Source organism: Hyperolius riggenbachi, chromosome 4 (assembly GCF_040937935.1).
Source record: "Hyperolius riggenbachi isolate aHypRig1 chromosome 4, aHypRig1.pri, whole genome shotgun sequence".
In the NCBI taxonomy this organism is placed as follows: domain Eukaryota; kingdom Metazoa; phylum Chordata; class Amphibia; order Anura; family Hyperoliidae; genus Hyperolius; species Hyperolius riggenbachi.
The window spans coordinates 80,141,362-80,164,889 of NC_090649.1; the positions used below are offsets into that span (position 1 = coordinate 80,141,362).

Here is a 23,528-nt window from a genome sequence, read left to right on the forward strand (position 1 = left end):
GGCATGCAAAAACATTCCCAGCAGATGTAGTTCAATTGGGATAATGATCAAGAGCCTATATGCTGTTGCTGTTAAGGCGGCTGACAGTAATCGCGGAGAGTGGTGGAACTCAATGGTGTCTGCATTATACTTAGTGCTGAGTCTACAGTCAGCTATTCATGGAAAGAGTCTCTGGGATGTTTGCTATGCTGCACTACAGCATATAGACTCATGCTCTTGATCGTTATCCCTGTTGAAGTACATCTGCTGGGAAGGTTTGTGCATGTTTTACCCTAACATTTGACTTATATCTGCTAAAGTGTGGCACTGCTATTACTTTGCTCGGAGCAGCGCTAGAGGAGACCATTTGGATATAAAGGTTCATATACTGTACTGTGATCTGCTGCCACCTACAGTAACATAAGTACTGCATTCTAGTTGAATGCTAATGTGTCTTAAACTGCATTCTGGTTCTTTGTTAATGTGTCAAAGTTGTTTTGTTCCTGTTATGAAGTAGTGTTAATATGGTGCCAGAAGATATGAAGAGAACTGGTGTTTTTTTTAGCTACTTAACTGCACAAACAGGACTGTTCCTGTGTGGCTGCCCCTTTATACTACTAGCATCACAGCAGCCACACAGAGAAAATTGCTAGTTTCTGGTGCAATGGCCTGCACAGGAGTCCTGGCAGTAAACTGGAGATTCTTCAGGTCCCAGTGGCAGGATTATGACCTGAAGAAAGACCCCAAGGTAAGGGCTGCAACCTTACGCTCAGCCTCAGTGATGGGGAGAGATTGTGAGTTTACCAGCACCTCATATCTGACACTGACAAGCAGGATGTACAGAAAACACTGGATGCATTAGAGATTTTATGCCTGCCAGGAACACCATATATGAGATATATATCTTCAATACTACAGATGATGGTCAGTCAGAGAATATAGACCAGTATGTCACAAGGCTGAGACAGCTAACTTCAACATGTGAATTTGCTGAACTGCATGATGAACTTAGAGATAGAATAGTACTTGGATCAAGGGATAATAATGCAAGGAAAAGAATGCTGAGAGTGTGTGACCTGAACTTACAAAAAGGTATAGATATGTGCAGAAACTATGAACGTATAGAACACCAGCTACAAACAATGAAAGAAAGACTGTTCATTACACTACAAAGTCACAGAACAGAAAGAAGCATACACCCAGAATGAGAGCACAAAGCAATGCAGGGGTGAGAGCAGGACTTGTAAATATTGTGGAAGCAGTCACACCAGGGGCAGAGAATACTGTGCCGCCTAAGGAAGAACATTCTGAAAATGCAATAGATTAAATCACTGATAGTGTCTGAAGACAGAAAAAAGAGAAATTATACAAATTACTTCAGAAAGGGAAAACAGGAGCTTTGATGAATCTGATCCAATCTGACGCGCAACAGTGAGTATAGTCAGTTCCACGGGATCACAGTGGTTTGTACCAAAACTCAGCATTGGCAGACAAACAGGCAAGCAAATCCTCTGCCAGCTAGACAGTGGGGCCACCTGCAACTGGCATACAAAGACTATTGCATACTTACTAAAAAAAAAAAAAAATTCTACACTACAGAAGAGTAATGTAAAGCTGAAATGGTACAATAAGACAGGACACCTGTGGGACAGTGTACTTTGCTGACAGGCATGGCTTGTGGTTGGCTTTGACAACTTGAAATAAAATTCTGTATTTTTTCCTTTATATGTGCAATGAATATAGAGCAAAATCATAATGATCTTAAAACTGTCCACTATCATATGAGATCACAGTGGACTACAAAGATATGTTCCATGGTCTGGGATGTCTACCAGAAGAATATCATTTTGAAGTCAATTCAACCATTACACCAGTGCCAGCTCCTCTCAAAGCTGAGCTAAAGGAGGAAAGTCAGCACCTAGAGAAGCTTGGAGTACTCAAAAAAGTCAGTGCCCACACCATGGATAAGCAGCATGGATGCAGTTAAGTGGTGTGAGTGTGCATTCATCCAAAGGATTTGAACAAAGCACTAAAAAGGTAAAAAGGTTGCATTTTCCAATGCCCACAATAGAGCAAGTGCTGCCTAGTTTAGCAAGAGCAAAAAGTGTTTTCAGTTTTAGATGCCAAAGATCGGTTCCGGCAGAATAAGCTCGTCACAAAAAGCAGCTACCTCACTACATTCTGGATGCCCTTTGGAAGATATCGGTGGTTGTGAATTTATTTTGGATGAACCACAGCTTAGGAAAAAGTACCGGTGGAGACGGCATGAAGCAGTAGAGGGCCTGCCAGGAGTGGAGGTTATTGCTAATGACATCTTAGTGTATGGCTGTGGAGACCCCACAGAATATGATACAGCAGATCATGAGAAGAACCTGATTAGGCTCCTGGATAGAGCAAGAAAACTAAACCTGAAGTTTAACAAAAGCCGAGACTAAGGTTATCGTCAGTGTCCTATATGGGACATATACTATCTGCATCCAGATCCAGAGAAGATCAGAGCCATTATGGAGATGCCAAAGCCAGAAAATGTACAGGCAGTCGAGACTTTTAGGTTTTGTAAACTATCTTGCAAGATTCTTCTTGCCTTACTTGTCAGATGTATGTGAACCCCTCAAGAGGCTTACCGAGAAGGACAGTATGGCTATGACAAACCAGCCATGATGAATGCCTTAGCAACATAAGAACACTAGTAGTCACGAGAGATGACCTGAACGGTTCGCCGGCGAACTTTAGCTGGTTGTGGAAGTTCGATTCGCCCCATAATGCTCCATTGAGCAGAACTTTGACCCTCTACATCAGTCAGCAGGCATATTGTCACCAGACTGCACTCAATCCTGGAGCCCCACCGCCCCTTATAAAAGGCAAGGTTCTCCTGTCGTTTTACTCAGTCCCCTGCCTACAGTAATTAGTTAAGGGACAGACTCTGCTAGGGAGAGTTTAGTTAGGCTCTTGTAGCCTTATTCCTAGCTGATTGTTCTTCCTTATATTACCCTCTCTCCCTCCTTCCTCACTCCCGGAGTGAGGAGGGTCTCGTCTTCCAGGGAATTGTAGCATTATAAAAGCCAGCTTACATACTGTGACTGGGAATAGAACCCAGGTCTGTGTGTGTGGTAGGTAACTTAACCACTATACCACCACCAACACTACATGCTGAAGCCAGCCTAGCATGTACCAGTATGATCAATCCAAGAGAAAAAATAGCTTGCTTAAGGATTTGTAGCATGTCAAAAGCCAACTCACATTGGCCGGGATTAGAACCCAGGCCTACCGCTCTGTAGACTGCTATCCTAACCATTATACCACCAACACTACATGCTGAAACTTATTGGAGCAGACTTACTTCCTCCCTCCAAGAGACACATACATCCCCATAAAATCATTCATGGCAACTGCATGCAGTCTGTGGTACACAGTCTGTGTGGCACAAATGGTTTGTGCGTTTGGCTGTTAACTGCAAGGTTGGTGGTTCAAGCCCACCCAGGCATGGCCTTGCCTTTTGTGTTCAACAGTTGTCCGAAGTGAACCCCAGATAGACAGGTAGATTCATCTCTCTAGTAGGGATGGTCACCGCTTTCCACGGAATTGTATTTTTCGCAATTTTAGGCGGAAATTGGTCATTCTGTTCCATTTGGTCAGAACGGAATTGCTTTTTCAATCTGGCGGAATACCGAAATTGCCTGTGAAATTCTGACGGTATCAGTTGCCATTGAAGTGAATTTTCAGCTTAAAATCAAGTCAAATCCTAGAGAGAGTTCATTTTTCTCTTGGGTATATCACAATGGTACATGCTAGGCTGGCTTCAGCATGTAGCATTGTAGTGTGTTGTGTTGGTGGTATAATGGTTAGGATAGCATCCGACAGAGTGGTAGGCCTGGGTTCGATTCCCAGCCAATGTGAGTTGGCTTTTGACATGCTACAAATCCTTAAGCAAGCTAATTTTTCTCTTGGATTGATCATAATGGTACAGGCTAGGCTGGCTTCAGCATGTAGTGTTGGTGGTATAGTGGTTAAGTGAGTTACCTACCACACACAGACCTGGGTTCTATTCCCAGCCACGGTATGTAAGCTGGCTTTTGAAATACTACAATTCCCTGGAAGATGAGACCTTCCTCCCTCCAGGAGGAGGGAGGAAGAGAGGGAGAGAGGGATTCTTGGTGTCAAAGCAGTGTAGGCCTGCAATTGAACATTTAATGAGATTTCTGACATTAAAACAATGCTTTGTATTAAATCTAGATTTTTTTCTGGGACTTTTGATGTGTATTTCACTCAACCAGGTCTTCCTCCAGGTATTACACCCCTTGAAACCTCTTTTCTATCATTTTTGCAGTCAGCAGAAATTTTTCTAAATTTTGAAGTTCGCCTCCCCATTGAAGTCTATTGCAGTTCGCGAAAGTTCACGCGAACCGAACCTTCCGCGAAAGTTCGCGAACCAAAAATCGGATGTTCGCAACATCTCTAGTAGTCACTGCTCATCCAGTCCTCATACTATGTAGTCAATGAAGAAATAATTTAATGTGATGCTAGTGAGAAAGGACTTGGAGCAACTGTTTTGCAAAACATTCAGCCTGTTGCCTTTGCATCATGTGCACTGTCGCCAACAGAGCAGAGATATGCCCAGGAATGCTTGGCTATTGTATTTGGCTGTCACAAATTCGATCAGTATATACATGGAAAGATGCTTGTTAACGTTGAGTCACAAACCACTGGAAAGTATTTTCAAGAAACCCCTTCTGGCCTGGGAGCCCCAAAATATTTACAGTGCATGATACAACTTAAAAGTTATGTACAAAAAGGGCTCTGAGATGTCCTGCAGATTTTCTGTCCAAAGCAGCATTACCTCAGAAACATGGACAGGAGATACCCCGCGTTATGAAATATTTTGCAATCAAGCTGAAGAAGATTTTCAGAATGAAGTATAACAAATTAACTTTGCAGAATATTTGAGTGTCAGACTCTAGACTGCAAAAAATTCAACACCATACTGAGCAAGATGAAGTATTACAGTTGCTGAAAACAACTGTTCTATCAGATTGGCCTATTAAAAGGGAACAAATGCCAATGTGTATTAGATACTTCTGGAGTTTGAGATTAAATCACCATACAGAATGTCATTTTGTTTGAAGGACACGGTCATACTCAAAAGTATGCATCCAGAAATTAATCACACAAATCCACTTGAGTCACCCTAGGCATAGATGCATGTCTTCGCATGGCAAAAGGCATATTTTGGCCACAAATGGGTCCAGATCTAATTGCTGCAATAAAGGACTGCAATACTTGCAATGAATTTCTATGCAAGCAGACGAAGGAACCTCTAAGAACACAGTTTGCCAACTCTATCCTAGAGTAAGCTGGGAATGGACCTATTCTCAGTGCATGGACAAGACTATTTAACTATTTCAGCCCACAGGGATTTTTCACCTTATGCATCAGAACTATTTTCACCTCCCATTCATTTGCTAATAACTTTATCACTTAACACAATTTATTGATCTATATCTTGTTTTTTCCGCCACTAATTAGGCTTTCTTTGGGTGGTACATTTTGCTAAGAATTATTTTTTATAAATGCATGTTATCAGGATTAATAAGAAAAAATTGAAAAAATGCATTATTTCTCAGTTTTGTTCCTTATAGCTTTAAAATAATCCACACTACCATAATTAAAACCTATGTATTTTATTTGCCCGTTTGTCTTGGTTATGACACCATTTAAATGTCCCTATCACAATGTATGGCGCCAATATTTATTTGGAAATAAAAAGGTGCATTTTTTCCATTTTGTGTCCATCACTATTTACAAGCTTGTAGAGAGTTACCGACAATGAGGAACTCTCTCCGGACAAAGACCATCCAGTTAATAGACCAGACAATACATTACTGAATGAATCGGAGTTGGGGACACCTGTAGATGAGGATTCTGTACCCCCTCACTGCATTCAAACTCTAGTTATCAGAACACCTTTGAAATTGAGAATACATCCTCTAGCTTATTTTTTCTTAGATGCAACAACAGTCCACAAACTGTCTTATGCTTAGCATTTAGTTAAATTTGCAGAAGAAGGGAAATGTTAGGATATTAAGGTTCATATACTGTGCTGCCACCTACAGTAACATAAAAGTACTGCATTTTAATTGTATGCCAATGTGTCTCGTACTGCATTTTGGTTAAAGGATACCCTAGGTGACATGTGACATTATGAGATAGACATGGGTATGTACAGTCCCTAGCACACAAATAACTATGCTGTGTTCCTTTTTCTCCTGGAAAGAGTTAAATATCAGGTAAGTGGCTGACTCAGTCCCAACTCAGACAGGAAGTGACTACAATGCGACCCTCACTTGCAAGAAATTCCAACTATAAAACACTTTCCTAGCAGAAAATGGCTTCTGAGAGCAGGAAAGAGATAAAAATGGCCAATAGTTCATAAATTTTAGCTCTAGCATATTACAATGAATGTGTCATTGAGCAAAAACAATAAAACAGTTAAAACTTAAAAAGTCGATTTAACCATAAAATAGAACTGGGGAATATCCTAAGTCATTTTTAGGAGAAGGAAGATAGATACAATTGTTTATTTCATTCGTTTATTTTCACGTCTGGTATCCTTTAACGTGTGTCAAAGTATTTTTGTTGTTCCTCTCACCATGAGGCTGTGTTAACAGAGTCAACTAACCAATGTGCTGCAATCTTATCTGTCTTGAATGCTTCTTTGCACAGCTTTATTGCAACTGCCATTGTGCATTATATTAACTACCATATGGGACTTCTTTCAGCATGGATGTGCTACCCTTATGCAAGGAGCTAATCAGTAGTGTATACAGGTGCTTTTAGGTACTGCTGCAGCTATATGCAAATTGCACTTGTGATGCAAGTGTGGTGTATGGGGCTCATCACATGGATGTGTGTGGGAGTCTTGTGCTAGTCCAGATATAGGATTTTAAATGGTCCTAATTGTACCCATGGTAGTTCCCATTAGGGGCTGCTTTTTCATAATAAAGTTGGTACTTTTTGGAGTTTGAGGTCTAAATAAGCTTTTTTATTCCTTACTCCACACTTCCCTTGCTGCCAGTTTCTCTCAGAGACGCACCATTTTCTTCCAACAAGGATTCCTTCCAGTTCCAACTAGACCTAGTAGGAAGCTTAGGACCTATTTCCACTACATTGGTTGTCAGTTATAACTGAAAGGACATCTGATGTGCAAGGTGATGTCAATGCTTACCTATAGCTCATGTGGGTGATGTTACTGGTTAACAGTGCGCTGATCCAGAAGCTGTTGTGGTGTCATCACCATTTTTAAAATTGAGAATGGAGAATTCCATTTATCACAGTAGACAAACAGGACACAGGAGAGGATAAAGATTAGGCTATGCGGGAAGCAGGTAAGACATGTGTATGTTTACGCTAACATTTTTCTGTTAAGGTTTGCTTTAACCTCCCTAGCATTATGATTCGTTGCAGATTTAGGGTCTTAAAGCCGTGCAATTTTTTTCACAAGCTTTTAGACCCCAAAACATACCACAGAGATCTGCAGAAGCTCCTGCATATAACTCATTCAGGCACTGTTTACCGCTCTGAGCTGCGGATTTCCACCCCAAGTCTGACTTGGGATTACCGCTAAGGAGGTTAAGTTCTTGCGCAGCATCCTCCAGCCTCACTCCCCCCCCCCCCCCCCACCTAAAAAAACAACAACAAAAAAAAACAAACACACGAAAAAAAACTCAGTGCACAGACTATACGCTGCACAGTGCATCAAATTGGTTTGCATGGCTGTCATGCTAGAGGGAAGCCTCTTAAGATTATTCACAATAAAGCTCAGTTTTCTGAAGACAATATGCAGAAATAGTTTTCTTTATTAGAAGTACAGAAATGCCATTACGTCCTGTGCAGTTGCATACATGAACCCTTCAAAATGTTAAACAATTTGAGGCAATACTTCAAAACTAACAGTGACAACTCAACTTCAGCGATCCAGATATGATGCACTGGTCATGGTCAACCTTCACAATGTGCAGCAACAGTCCGTTTCGTGCTCTTTCAAGCCCTTCATCAAGCAGTTAAAGTGGAATACACCATAAACATAAATTGCACAACTAAAGGGCCAATGACCAGACCAAGATGGCGTGATATCTGTCAAAACAGTTATGTGGGGGCACATGGTTGATATGATAATTGGTGTTCCCTTATTCTCTAAAGTCTTAGTAACATCTCCTTTATCAGAGTCACTGAAAGCAAAATGGTAAACCTGTTAATCACATTTTCCTTTCTTGGGCCTGTCTAATGTACACCACTAAGCAGCTGCCTCTTCTGCCTCCATCTTGTTACACCATGCCACTGAACGGTTACAATACTCCTTTATCTTCTCGTAGCTCTCCTCCACATTCTTCTTAGCCAGTTCCAGCAGCTGCGTCACTTCAGATTCCGAATAGTGAAGTTTGAAAGTGGAATATCCATCCCTCAGTTCTTTTACTTTGCCTGCAAGAGAAAAAAAAATTAAAAAAAATCTAGCAAATACATCTTTTTAGAAAAAACAACACCACCACAACACTTGTACATAATCAGGGGCGTAACAATAGCCCCTGCAAAGGATGCAGCCACAGGGGCGCCCTTAGGGGAGAAGCCTGAGGGGGGGGGGGGGGGGGGCTGGCTCTGGGGCCTTCCAGGGCCATTTTTAGGTTCAAGTAAGGGGGCAGCACAGGGAGGAGCAAAAGGCACAACTAGCAGTGGGAAGGCCCCTCCCCCCCTGGCCCCCCTTCCCACTGCTATTTGTGCCTTTTGTAGTTATTTAGCCTAAAATTGGGTATCCTGAATACTATTCTGAACATTCACACATGGATTGGCCATGAGATTGGAAGTCTAATGGTAGGATCACACTAGGCAGAAACGCTAGCATCAATGCGTATTTTTTAAGTCAATTGGCCGCATGAAAAAAGTATTTGTTTGCGTTCTGAAATGTGTGTTTTTAAAACTGATAAACTTGCTCCATATTTTTCCATAATGCACATAATGTATGTCAATGGTGACGCAGAGGTATGGGGTTTTATGGAGTTCACGATTTACTAGTTTTTTTAAAAAAAGGAGCAAAAAAAAAAAAACGAAAAAAAAAAAAAAAAAAAAACCCGTTTCCAGGTGTGTGGTTCAGACATTGGTGATAGCAAGTTTAGCAGGTCTGCAAGGCAACCGGTATGGTTTAAAAGAAAAGAAAACATTGCAGCCTCCATATCCCCCTTGCTACAAATTCCCTTTCAAGAGTCTGAAGTTAAAAGAAAAAACACAAAACTTTTTACCTCAAGGTTTTTTTGTTTTTTTTTTGTAAGGATGACCTGCGCTAAAACGCTGCTATCGAATGAGGGTTTTATCACCCCCAAATCTTAGGGCAGTAGCTCTGCCTCTCCTCAAGCCACGCTGATCGCCGCCCCTCTCAGTCTTCTTTCACTGAGAGGGGCGGGGAGAGGCGGAGACCTGCGGTGGATTGATGGGAGGCAGAGCTACTGCCCTAAGATTTGGGGTGGGGGGGGGGGGTGGGGGGTGATAAAACCCTCATTCGATAGCGAGATTTTAGCTCAGATGATCATCCTTTAAGAGGTAAAAACTTGGTTTTTTTTTGTGGATTCAGAGTCTCTGAGATGGGCTTACCATGAGGAAAATGGCTCTTGAATGGCACACAGAACTGGCTTACAGTTTTCTTTATTGCTGTCATAATTCTGGTCCTCATGTTTCTGTCTAATGCGCTCCCACATCACATCTGGCATTTGCATTATCCAGGCTTTAGCAGTATACTAACCTTCACAGGTCTGCTTGTTGAAAAGTGGAAAGTGCATCACAGTAGGGGCCCCTTTTCCATCGCTTTCAAATATGTAGCAGCATTGCGATGGGATGTCCTCACTGGTTTCCTTGGTATCCACATTTGGAAAGGGAATCTGGTGTTCCTTGCAGTACTCGGCGGTTTGCTTCACTGTCTGATTTACCAAAGAATTGGTTACATAGCATTAGTACAGTGATCTGCAGTATTCTCTGTTCATAGGAGACTGCATCTCATCTCCCTAATATGAAATATGTACATGAACACACACACACACACACACACACACACACACACACACACACACACACACACACACACACACACACATATCTCAATCTGCTTTTGGCATTCAACTGACAAGATCTCCCTCCAGTCAGGGTCAAATCTAGCAACAGAACAACTCTAGCTACTTAGTATTAGATAACCAGACGAACCCTCAACATTAAGGGGGCACCTGTAGCTGCCCATGATAGGCAAGGGAAGTAAGGGAAAAGTGACAGCTGGGACAGCCAGCAAACTTGCAGTGAGATTCAGCGGGGGTTTGTAGACTCCTAGAGGGCAAAGTCTAAGGTGCCAGGACATCTGTGCATATACGCTCCTCTGTGTATTTCAGGACTGATCAGACCTGGATTTACCTCAAACGAGGAAGAAAGATGGACAGAGACACAGAGTCCCCAAAGAGGGACTGTTCCTCTAAAATAGACAGTTTGGAGCTATGCCCTGCTATACGAAGACAAATCAGTTGCGGTCCAGTTTTAAATGTCTCTCCCCCTCTCCTTGAGATTAGGGAAAAGTAGGGGGGGGGGGGGGGGGGATGCATCTGAATTCCTGTAGCCAAGCACAGCTAGAGGGATTATGATGCCTTCGCACATCACAGCAAGTACAAGTATGCATCTTACAAGACGGAGGTCACAGTGGAAAGAAGCCTAAATAACTGTTACATGAACTCACTGCCAGGAAGTATCTAAGCAAATACAGGAAGAGCATATAGTCACCATGTAACTCCATTTTGACCAGAACACCACCAAACCTGGAACGTCAGCACTGCAAGGCATCAGTGCGGTCAACCTTGCCTTAATGCCTACTACAATGAAGATAATCATACGCCACACATTATCCCTCTCGAAGTGCTCATTACACCTTCAAACATTGAGCATGGAAGTACAAGCTGAGTATGACCAGTTTCCACAGATAAAGGCGGGAACAAGACAAGACAGAACATTTATGTTGCACTTTGCTCCTGGCAGACTCAAAGAGCTGCATCCACTAGCAGAGCCGGATTAAGGCTGAATGGGGCCCTAAGCAGACACAGATTTGGGTCCCCCCCCCATGCAGCCAACCAAGGAGCAAGCATCTTACCTACTATCAGCCGCTCCCTGGCTGGAGCCCCTCCGTGCCGCAACTCCTCTCTGAACTCTGCTGACTCTGAAGCAGCACGGCATCCAACCCAGACGAACGAGCAAGCAGCGGCCGTTGCTATGGTGATGGGGCCACATGCGAGCCACGTTCTCCAGCCTAGTTTGTGCAGTCAGATGTAGACAGTGAGCAGAGCTGGCACACGGCCACATCCCCCATAGCAACGGCCGCTGCTTGCTCGCTCATCTGGGCTGGATCACATGCTGCTGCAGAGTCAGCCGAGTGCTGATAGAATGTAAGATCCTGGCTCCTCAGTCGGCTGATGGGGCCCTTAGACTCTTACTGGGGCCCCAAGCTAATGCTTAATTTGCCTGGTCGACAATCCGGCCCTGTCCACTAGGGAGGAGCAGAAATTTTGCATCAAAATTCTTGATGCGAAATTTAAAGAAAATCAATTCATTTTGTCCAATTGTAATCATTCGTAATTTCACGTAATTTTTTGTGTCAACGGCTAATAGTAAAGCCCTCATATGCTATTGCCAACAAAATTGCTACACACAGTATGTTAAGCAGGGCCGGTTCTGCCCATGAGGCGGGGTGAGCAGTGGGCAGGAAAGGGGTCGGACCACCCCTCACCTGGGTCTCCCGATCTGTGCTCCCCCTCTAGCTTCTAAGTGCAGCAGCAAGCGTATTGATAGGAGGCAGTGGGCGGGGATGACTCCCCTCTTCCACATTCCAGAGAGTCAAACACACGCTGAAACGCGGAGGCGGCGAGTCATCCCCGCCCGCTGCCTCTTAAATCGCTGCTGCACTTAGAAGCTAGAGGGCAGATCGGGGAGCCAGGTGAGAGGGGGCAGGGTCCGACCCACCTCCCCGCCGCTGTGCCCAATACCCCCTTCCTGCCCACTACCCCCTCCAGCTCAACGCCCCCCCCCCCCCCCACACCCACAGGGGGGGGGGGGGCAGCAGTTTCTCACAAGTTTGCCTCAGGTGGCAAAAAAAGTCTAGAACCGGCCCAGATATGGAGAAAAGTGGGTACAAGTCAAATAACTTTCAAAAAGACCTTGTAGTTTGAGAAAATAGATAAAAAAATAAAAAATAAAATAAAAAAAGGTCTTGGCTTTAACTCAAAAAAAAATGGCAGTTTAAAACAGTTTTTTCTTTTGCCTTTTTATAAATGGATTTTCTCAAAAACTAAGGGTTCCCCCCCCCCCCCTTCTCTTCACTTGTACCCAGAATTCTAACATGGGTAGTAATGTGTGACAACAGCATGTATAGGGGATTTGCTATTCACTGCTAAATCGGCACAATTACACAAAAATGTATGCGAAATTGAGAATTTTTACATGAAATCAAGAAATTTACAAATCGTAATTACGTATAGGCGTAACTGCATAAATTTATGCAAAATTGTGTAATTGAAATTAGCTGATTACAATCATTACTAGCAGCCACTTAGTGTGCGCTCCGAGCGACCAGGATCATTAGGGAAACTTGCCCAATGACTCCTTACCATTTTACACTGGCTTGAGTCAGTATTCGAACCCTTATCAAAGGCCCCCACCCTGCATCAAAGGGATCAGCCTTACCAGTACCCTATCCAGCTGACCGTGAACATTTACCATTATTGACCAGGCCTCATTTTAAAAAGGTTATCCCAATACTGACACTGAGGCCCTTATCTCTAAGTAGTAAGTAACCCGTACTAGGTTATTTTTGTCTTCAATTCCAGCTAAAAATAAAATTAAATGAAGCAGTCTTACCAGGAATGGATCTCCAGCACTGGAGTCAAATGAGAGGATGACATCTACTTTACGATGAGGATGCAGCATTAATGGGTAAGGAGTATTGATAAATAAGCCGGCATCCACTAAACACATCTTCTGTTCATTGATGAGTTTGGGGCAGAGGTCTTCTAGAAGAATATACACCAAAATCATCATCAACATCTTCCACAGTGCTGTACACAGAATACAGTATATTGTCTTGTTGCTCAACTGTGCCTCAGAGTCATAGGTCTATGAATGTATTGCGCAGCATATGCATCTTATTCTAGGGCCACATGGGGCAGCCAGACACAGGGAGAACATACAAACTCTGCGCAGATAGTGGGATTTGAGCCGGGGACCCAGTGCCAGGGCCAGATTTATCATAAGGCACTGTAGGCATGTGCCTACAGGCACCTGATGAAAAGGCGGCTCACTACTTGAGTGCCTCCCTCTCTCTTTCCCTATGCAGAGTCCAGAGCAGAGTGTAAATGAGAGGTTACTCGCCCAGATCTCGGAATTCCACTGACAAGACCTCCCTTCAGTCTGAGGCACTAGTAGCTACCACTTAATACTGAGGGTACCTCTGGCTACCTAATGTTAAGGGGTACCTGTAACTGCCTATAAAGGGCAAAGTAAGGGAGAAGTGACGCTGGGCCACCTGGCAACACTTGTGGTGCGGTTTGGATGGGGTTTGTGGGTTCATGGAGGGAAAATTCTAAGGTACCAGGACATCTGTGCCAATAGGCTCCTGTGATGTAAATCCGGGCCTGACCAGTGCTACAAGTTGAGAGTGCTAACCACTACGCCACTGAGCTGCTCATATTTATATCTCAAATTCAGATGGATTGCCTTTTTTTAGAAGGAAACAGATTAAAGCGGAATAGAACCCTGCATTTCAACTTTGCTCTAAAACATTATTTACAGTATATTATATGCAACCAGCATTTTTTTTTTACTAGACCAGCATTGGAAGGGTTACACAGGGCTTTAAAGTTCCTGGAGATTTCTGCAGATGCGAAGCTGAAATAGATACATTTATGTAAACAAAATGTATCTAAGTGTTGAATGTGACTCACTGACTGAGAAGAGCTGGAGGACAGCCAAAGAGTAACATTTCTCAATAGATACATATAACTAAATAGAATGTAACAATCTGAACTTCTGCATATCTCTCCACGGAACTTTAACGCAGGGGTCACACTTGTCTTTCAGTTTCTACACTTTTGAGAAAACTGAAAGACAAATGTGACCTCTACCTTACAACAGCTGATGTAATTTATAGAGAAAACTGACAAATTGCGCAAGATGTCAGTTTTTTTCTGCGTGCGAAATCTGCATTCAAGTGTGACCTAGCTCATTGATTAACATGAGTTCTCAGTTGAAGTCAGTTTTTCTGTGCAGAAAACGCGTACGAAAGCCGATAAGTGTGACCCCTGCCTCTACCTCTGTGTTTAACCCTTCCAATGCTGGTCTAGTAAAAAAAAAAATGCTTTTTGCATATAATATGCTGTATATAATATTTTAGAGCAAAGTTGAAATGCGGGGTTATATTCCGCTTTAAGTTAGACAAACGGGGCCAGACCATAGCCTTAGGCTGGTCTGCACGTTTTCTGCACAGAAAAACGCCTGTTGAGGGCTAGTTTGCACAGAATTGTCCTGCAGAATGTCAGGTTTTTGTGCATTTTGTCAGTTTTCGCTATCAATTAAATTAGCCGCTGTGAAAACACACATGCGTTTTTCTGCATACAAACATGGGTACAGAAGACTGAAAGACAAGCGTGTCCCCTGCCTTACACAAGTGGACACAACAAAACTGTCTGCCCTAGATCAAACCTGTAATTAAATTTCTCTAAATACATAAATACCGTACCTTAAAAAGAGAACCCGAGGTGGGAATTACTAATACTATTGGGGCACAGAGGCTGGTTGCGCACACTAAGACCAGCCTCTGTTGCCCCATCGTGTGCCTCCATGTCACCCCTGCTCGCCGCTATAGACCCCGCAGTGCTGGCGACACGCAGCGCGTCGCCAGCACAATGTTTACCTAAGCGCTGTCAGTCAGCGCCTCTCCCCCGCATCGCCGCTACCCGCCCGCGTCACTTCCCCCCTATCAGCGGGAGGGAAGGGACACGGGCGGGTGCGCCGATGCGGAGGAGGCGGGGGAGCGGCGCTGGACAGCGCTAAGGTAAACATTGTGCTGGCGACACGCTGCGTGTCGCCAGCACTGCGGGGTCTATAGCGGCGAGCAGGGGTGACATGGAGGCACACGATGGGGCAACAGAGGCTGGTCTAAGCATGAAGTCAAAGGGATGGTCTGTAGTGCGGAAACAGGATCGTCTCAAAGCACAAATCTGGGGAAGGTTATAGAAAAGTGTATGAGACTAAAGATCCCAATGAGTACAGTGGCCTCCATCATTCTTAAGTGGAAGACGTTCAAATCCCCAGGACTCTTCCTAGAGCCATCTAAACTAAGCAATCAGGGAAGAAGGTCCTTAGGGAGGTGACCAAGAACCTGATGGTCACTGTCACTGGGAGCTCCAGAGATCCTCTGTGGAAAGAGGAGAACCTTACAGGATGACCATCTCTGCAGCAATCCACCAATCAGGCCTGTATGGTAGAGTGGCCAGATAGAAGTCACTTAGTAAAAGGCACATGGCAGCCTGCCTGGAGTTTGCCAAAAGGCACCTGAAGGACTCGGACCATGAGGAAAAAAAACAACTCTGGTCCGATGAGAAAGTTTGAGCCCTTTGGTATGAATGCCAGGCGTCTCACATTGAGGAAACCAGGTACTGCTCATCACCAGGCCAATACCATCCCTTGAGTGTAGCATAATAGTGGTAGCATGCTGTGGGGATGTTTTTCAGTGGCAGGAACTGGTAGACTAGTCAGGGTTTATATGCAATACAGTTATGCACAAAAGCAAATAAGTATTATTCATTTAGAAGTTATAGGTTCCCAAAAGAACAGTTTTTAGCTTTGTGAGCTGACTGCATTTTATTAATAACTGGTTTTATTCATTGCTGTATTGCAGGCAGACAAGCTTTCAGTGTCTCTCCAGCAGCTTCTCAGCAGTCAGAATGTGTCACATTCCTCACTTGATACATTTAAGTAAACACAAGATAACATTATCTAAAGTTCTGATGCATCCACATTTCACTGAATTTTCAAGCTCTGTGTGTAACCCTTCACATGCTGGTCTAGTAAAAAAAAAAAAAAACGGTTGCATATAATAATGCTGTAAATGTTTTAGAGCCACCGGCGTACCTACCGGGGATGCAAGCCCATCAGCCGCAGGGGGGAGGTGTGCGGGGGGAGCGCTGCTGCCCGCCGATTCAGGGACCCCCAGCCAGGTGTTCAACTGGCTGCAGCGTCTAACAGACGCTGCGCCAGTTCATTCCCGAATCCCTGCAGCCCGCAGTCTCCCGGCAGGCAGAGCAGGGCTGCGGCAAGATGGCTGCCAAAGCCCTGCACTGGAGACTATTTGTGTCTCCAGTACAGGGCTTCGGGCGCCATCTTGCCGTAGCCCTGCACTCTGCCTGTCAGTGCGGAAGATGTGCTGCAGGAGGATCGTCGGGGGATCTGCGCACCAGAGGCCGGGAGAGGAGATTTCTGACAGGTGAGTGAATTTAACAGGTGCATTTTTTTTCTGGTGCACGCTGCCCACTGTACGATTTTCTGGTGCACGCTGCCCACTGTACGATTTTCTGGTGCACGCTGCCCACTGTACGATTTTCTGGTGCACGCTGCCCACTGTACGATTTTCTGGTGCACGCTGCCCACTGTACGATTTTCTGGTGAACACGGCCCACTGTACAATTTTCTGGTGAACACGGCCCACTGTACAATTTTCTGGTGAACGCGGCCCACATTAGGATTTTCTGGTGAAATGCTGCCCACATTAGGATTGACAGTGAAACGCTGCCCCAGTACGATTTAGCACCTGGGGGGGGGGGCATCCAAATATTCACAGGGGGGCCCAGTGATTTCTAGTTACACCAAGGGCGTAGGGCCCGTGGTCGCAGCGGTCGCCTTGGCGACCGGGCCCGGCTCCTGAGGAGGCGGGGGAGGGGCCCGGGGGGCCCATCTCCGTTTGGAGGGCCATGCAGCCCGTGCGCGCTGGTAGGGGGGAGCCGCAGCCGCGGGGAGGGCAGCCCGACCTCTCCCTCCCTTCCTCTCCCCGGCCCCCCCCCCCCAGATGCAGAGTGAGCGGCTCACGGAAGCGCTGTAGGCAGAACTCACCTCCCTGCGTTCCACTCGCCGCTGATCTCCTCTCTGGCTGGCTCTGCATAAATGCTGTTACTAGTGTTGGGCGAACAGTTCGGGTTCTGCAGAACATCACCCTGTTCGGGTGATGTTCGAGTTCGGCCGAACACCTGATGGTGCTCGGCCAAACCGTTCGGCCACATGGCCGAACTAAGAGCGCATGGCCGAACGTTCCCCGAACGTTCGGCTAGCGCTGTGAATGGCCGAACGGGTCACGTGGTTCGGAACCCGAACGCGCTCTGATTGGCCGAACGGGTCATGTGGTTCGGCCCGAACGCGCTCTGATTGGCCGAACGGTCACGTGGTTCGGGTAAATACCCGAACCACGTCATATCTCCACCATTTGTCTGTGGGTTTAGCTTTGGGTAGGCAGGCAGGGTAGTTCGCGCTCCAGCCACGCTAGCCAGGGTCCCCCCAGTCATTGTGTGTCGCTGCTGGGAACAGTAGTACACCGCTCGCTCAGCCACACTATATAGCATTGTGTGTACTGCCACTGTGTACCTCGCTCAGCCACGCTATATATAGCATTGTTTACTGCCACTGTGTGTACACGGCTCAGCCAGCCTATATAGCATTGTGTGTACTGCCACTCTGTGTACACCGCTCAGCCAGACTATATAGCATTGTTTACTGCCACTCTGTGTACACCGCTCAGCCAGACTATATAGCATTGTGTGTACTGCCACTCTGTGTACACCGCTCAGCCAGACTATATAGCATTGTTTACTGCCACTCTGTATACACCGCTCAGCCAGACTATATAGCATTGTGTACACCGCTCAGCCAGACTATATAGCATTGTTTACTGCCACTCTGTGTACACCGCTCAGCCAGACTATATAGCATTGTGTGTACTGCCACTCTGTGTACACCGCTCAGCCAGACTATATAGCATTGTGTGTACTGCCACTCTGTGTACACCGCTCAGCCAGACTATATAGCATTGTGTGTACTGCCACTGTGTGTACACCGCTCAGCCACACTATATAGCATTGCGTACTCTGCCAGTCAGTGTATATATTGCTGGGATCAGTAATACTCCACTCACCGCCAACCACTATATGAGCTCACCATGAGTTCCTCAGAGACCTCCGCTGTGAGCAGCACTCCCAACAACAGCAACAGCCAACGCCCCACGCAAGCTATAACATCCACCCCAGCAGCCAGTGGTCAGCAGCAGCCCTCCCCGGAGGAGAACGTTGTGTCCATCGGTCCGTCGCCAGAGCGATTAATGAGGGCTGCCATTGAGGAGATGATGGGGCCTGATGTGGAGGAGGAGGTCTGGCTCAGGCCAGCATCCCAAGTTAATGTTGAGGACGATGAGGGGTCTGTGTCTGGGGATGTTGGGGTGGCAGAGGTGGTGGGTGGGTCAGACTCAGGAGAAGAGTTGTATGATGAGGATGATGATCGGGACCATCTGTATGTGCCTCAGAGTCCGACCCCGGAAAACATGTTGTATCGTGTGTTTAGGTACTAAAATCTGCGTTCCCACTTCCCAGTACTGCCCGGGTCCACGGATCCATATAATTTTTTGGGAAGCACTATCAAACTGTGGTACTATGAGTGAGTTGCCATGGTCCTTCTGTGCTGTCACACTCACCGTCTGTCTGCAGATGGATTGTTCAACACAGCTACGCCATCTGACATGTAGACCTTGACCATCTTCTCCAGGGGATTGGTGTTGGAGGACGTGGAACTGCCCGATTGCTGTTCTGTGGGCTGCTGCATGGGTGTCAGAAAATGTTCCCACTCCAAGGACACTGCCAATACCATTCCCTTTTGGGCACTAGCAGCAGCTTGTGTTCTTTGCTGCCCTCCTGGTCCTCCTGGGTTTGCTGAAGTCAGTCTGTCGGCGTACAACTAGCTAGAGAAGGAGGAGGATGTCAATCTCCTCTCTAAAGTCTCCATCCTCAAGGGCCTGCTGGAATTGTTCCATTTTTGACCTGTCTGACACTTTGTTCAATCAGTTTTTTAACATTGTGTTTGTATAAACTGGGTATAAACCCAGTAATTGGTGTTGTCCAGAATAATGAATAATAATGAATAATGCACGGGCCGCGTTCAATGCAGTCTAGCATGAATTGAGCCACGTGTGCCAGAGAATCCTGCCAGACTCCTCTGTCTTCATGTTCTTGTGAGCGTTGTGATTGTTGTGGTGCACCATATTCGTCACCAGCATCACTTTCTTCCTCTTCTGCTGTCCATTCCCGATAAATTGTGGAAGTCCAACGTGCACCGCTCTGTCCCTCAGCAGTGGGGGCATCCAATTCCTGCTCCAACTCCAGCTGTTCCTCGTCCTGTTCTTTGTCATAGCTGGGACCAGCGTTTCCTGAGGCAGGTTGCCTGATGTTGGTATCATCACGCTAATCGTTTTCATCTTCAGATTCCCCCACTTGCATCATGCCAGCGTTTTCCATTTTCCATCTTCAACATTGATTTCTTCAGTAAACACAGCAGTGGTATTGTAATGCTGACTGTAGAGTTGTCACTGCTCAGTCACAAGCAACGTGGATTGCTCAAAATTTTGGAGGACTTGGCAGAGATCCAACATGGTGGCCCAATCAGATCCACAGAAGCTTGGTAGCTAGCTGCTGGAATGCGCCTCGGCACTGCGCAAAAGCGTGCTAGCATGTGCAGCGTAGAATTCCAGCGCGTAGGGAGGGACATCACCCAGCGAGCGATGGTGCGCTAGATTGAAGCGCTCCTGCATCTCTTGGTGAGTCCTTCAGAAGCGGTACTGGACTTTTAAAAATGTTTTTTTTTTCCTTCAACAGAAGATCTGCCACGTTGGAGTGAGGAGGACGCCGCCGACCCCGACACCAAGCTGAACCCCCGCGAACTACAAGCAGAGGATCTTCAGGAACCCTCAAGGCTTTGAGCAAGCTAAGGAGGATCAGCAGTCCCGACGAGACCTCTCCTCATATGTGACTGTGTGCAGTGGAGTAGAGCTCCCCAGAACAACCTCTCACTTGGTCACTGGTCACCCTGTCACCTGTTACCTGTCACCTGTCACGATGATCTCGGTACACCTCCTGCGATTCAAATTCCTGCACACATTGCTCTGGGATTTGGGTGTGATGAATGATGCATCTAACTGGCCACCGGAGGCAATTAAGGCCTTCAAAACATTGAAAGCAGCTTTCTGTTCCGCCCCCATTTTGCGTCATGTTGAGTTGTTGACGTCATGTTCATCCTCGGCCTCGCCTTGCATTTCAGTGCGAGGTGCATTTTCCACAGAAAAAGGTTGTGAATCCGGGCACAACATTTGTGGCTGTTCCATTGACCTTTCACAGGTAGAAGATTGTGGGGGTGGGAATAGCTCCTCCGAATAGCCCATTGTGTCCTGAAAACTACTCATTGCATTGCTTTGCGCACGCATTTTTTTGTCCTCATGCAAGACCTGAGTTGCGCCTGAAAGCGTGGCCTTCTCCTCCTGCGCCTCCTCCTGTTCCATCACGTCTGCTGCTGCTGGGTTAGCGTTGCCGCGTGGTCCCTGTTTATTGAACCACTTATCTTTATTACATTTATGACTGCATGGCGGTACAAAGCATGCTATCCGCACGCTTCTTGTCCTCATGCAAGGCCTGGGTTGTTGTGTCTCACAAAGCGTGGCCTTCTCCTCCTGCGCCTCCTCCTCCTGTTCCATCACATGTGCTGCTGCTGGGTTAGTGTTACCGGTCCCTTTTCCTGGAACCTCTTCTCTGTATTACATTTATGACTGCATGGCGAAAAAAAGCATGTTACCTGTGCAAAGAAACATGACATTTTCCACATTTAAAAGACAGTTTTTCCTTTAAAAAACTTTACAATCAATTTTCTCAAAAACTATAAGCTTTTTCAAATATTTTTTTTTCCTCTTGTACCCACTCCCAAGGTGCACATACCCTGCTAATTTGGGGTATGTAGCATGTAAGGAAGCTTTACAAAGCACGAAAGTTCGGGTCCCCATTGACTTCCATTATGTTCGGAGTTCGGCGCGAACACCCGAACATCGCGGCGATGTTCGGCGAACGTTCGCGAACCCGAACATCTAGGTGTTCGCCCAACACTAGCTGTTACACACGCAGCTTCCGGCTAAACAGGGGGGGGGGGGGCAGCTACCTAATCTATCCTGGGGGGGGGGCAGCTACCTAATCTATCCTGGGGGGGGGGGCAGCTACCTAATCTATCCTGGGGGGCAGCTACCTAATCTATCCTGCGGGGCACCTACCTAATCTAACCTAATCCTGGGGGGCAGCTACCTAATCTATCCTGGGGGGCAGCTACCTAATCTAACCTATACTGGGGGGCAGCTACCTAATCTATCCTGGGGGCAGCTACCTAATCTATCCTGGGGGGCAGCTACCTAATCTATCCTGCGGGGCACCTACCTAATCTATCCTGCGGGGCACCTACCTAATCTAACCTAATCCTGGGGGGCAGCTACCTAATCTATCCTGGGGGGCACCTACCTAATCTATCCTGGGGGGCACCTACCTATTCTAACCTATCCTGGGGGGCACCTACCTAATCTATCCTGGGGGGCAGCTACCTAATCTATCCTGGGGGGCAGCTACCTAATCTAACCTATACTGGGGGGCACCTACCTAATCTATCCTGGGGGGCAGCTACCTAATCTATCCTGGGGGGCAGCTACCTAATCTAACCTAATCCTGGGGGGCAGCTACCTAATCTATCCTGGGGGGCAGCTACCTAATCTATCCTGGAGGGCAGCTACCTAATCTAACCTATACTGGGGGGCAGCTACCTAATTTAACCTATACTGGGGGGAACCTACCTAATCTAACCTATACTGGGGGGCACCTACCTAATCTATCCTGGGGGCAGCTACCTAATCTATCCTGGGGGGCAGCTACCTAATCTAACCTAATCCTGGGGGGCAGCTACCTAATCTATCCCTTAGGGCACCTACCTAATCTAACCTATACTGGGGGGCACCTACCTAATCTATCCTGGGGGGCAGCTACCTAATCTATCCTGGGGGGCAGCTACCTAACCTAATCCTGGGGGCAGCAACCTAATCTATCCTGCGGGGCACCTACCTAATCTAACCTAATCCTGGGGGGCAGCTACCTAATCTATCCTGGGGGGCAGCTACCTAATCTAACCTAATCCTGGTGGCAGCTACCTAATCTATCCTGGGGGGCACCTACCTAATTTATCCTGGGGGGCACCTACCTAATCTAACCTATACTGGGGGGCACCTACCTAATCTATCCTGGGGGGCAGCTACCTAATCTAACCTATACTGGGGGGCACCTACCTAATCTAACCTATACTGGGGGGCACCTACCTAATCTATCCTGGGGGCAGCTACCTAATCTATCCTGGGGTGCAGCTACCTAATCTAACCTATACTGGGGGGCACCGACCTAATCTAACCTATACTGGGGGGCACCGACCTAATCTAATTTATACTGGGGGGCACCTACCTATGTAACCTATACTGGGGGCACTTACTTATCTAACCTGTATTGGGGGCATCTAGCTAGCCTATAAAAGGTGGCAACTAAACTGGCTACCTATATTGGAGGCACCTACCTAACTAACCTATACTGGGGCACCTACCTATCTAACCTACGCTGGGGGCAACTATTCTGGCTACCTATATTAGAGGCACCCACCTAGCTAACCTGTACTGGGGGCACCTATCTATCTAACTTATACCGGCGGCACCTGCCTATCTCACCTATACCAGGGGCAACTATACTGGCTTACCTATGCCTGGCTACCTATACTGGGGGGACCTATAGCTGGCTATAGGGATTTTGATATGTGTGTGCGTCCGTCGGGTGTTGCCGGGGGAGGGGAGCTGTTGTTGCCGGGGGGGGGGGGGGGGGGAGGGCACATCCAGATTCCGCATCGGGGCCCAGAGGTTTGTAGCTACGCCACTGAGATACACCCCTGTTTAGAGCAAAGATGAAATGCTGGGTTATAGTCCACTTTAAGTGAATTGAAAACACAAATATAAAAAATATAAAAAAAAAAAACTAAGGGATCACTTGTGCAAACATTTTAAATAAATTTTCACGTTGTCATTATGGGATGTTAAAAATGAAGTAATTAATTTTGGAATAAGGGTGTAACAAAATGTGGAAAAAGTGATGCCATGTGAATACTCTCTGGATGCAATATCTATCAATTTGGCTAAAGACTCTGGATCCCACAGAGCCCACCCAGTTCTGTCACCCTGTTCCACCGCTGTCACCCTTTCAAACATTTCATCTAATCTATGGTATTCCTCTGAAACGCTTAGGTCTCCAACACAGGTGCAAGCCCAGATGCACATGCATGATATGGATCGCTAGTCTTCACAAGTCAAGGACCCAAGTGCTTCTGATGCCTGCACAAAGTTT

General features: G+C 46.2%; 1 protein-coding gene across 1 annotated transcript; it reads right to left on the minus strand.

Moving 5' to 3' along the window:
- Positions 1 to 7,814: 7,814 nt before the first annotated feature.
- LOC137504675 (cytosolic phospholipase A2 gamma-like) lies at positions 7,815 to 13,089 on the minus strand. The gene is made up of 3 exons (XM_068233257.1): positions 12,904 to 13,089; positions 9,764 to 9,938; positions 7,815 to 8,454 (listed from the first exon to the last, which is right to left on the minus strand). The coding sequence occupies exons 1-3, from the start codon at positions 13,087 to 13,089 to the stop codon at positions 8,270 to 8,272; spliced, it is 546 nt and encodes a 181-aa protein (XP_068089358.1). The 3' UTR covers positions 7,815 to 8,269.
- Between the last annotated feature and the right edge of the window lie 10,439 nt (positions 13,090 to 23,528).

Excerpts from the sequence above, each read along its gene's own strand:
- LOC137504675 (XM_068233257.1), bottom strand. The coding sequence starts at position 13,089 with ATGTTGATGATGATTTTGGTGTATATTCTTCTAGAAGACCTCTGCCCC. Across the intron at positions 9,939-12,903 it reads GTGCTGGAGATCCATTCCTG|ACAGTGAAGCAAACCGCCGA; the intron begins GTAAGACTGCTT and ends TTGGTAAATCAG. Across the intron at positions 8,455-9,763 it reads CAACAAGCAGACCTGTGAAG|GCAAAGTAAAAGAACTGAGG; the intron begins GTTAGTATACTG and ends TTTCTCTTGCAG.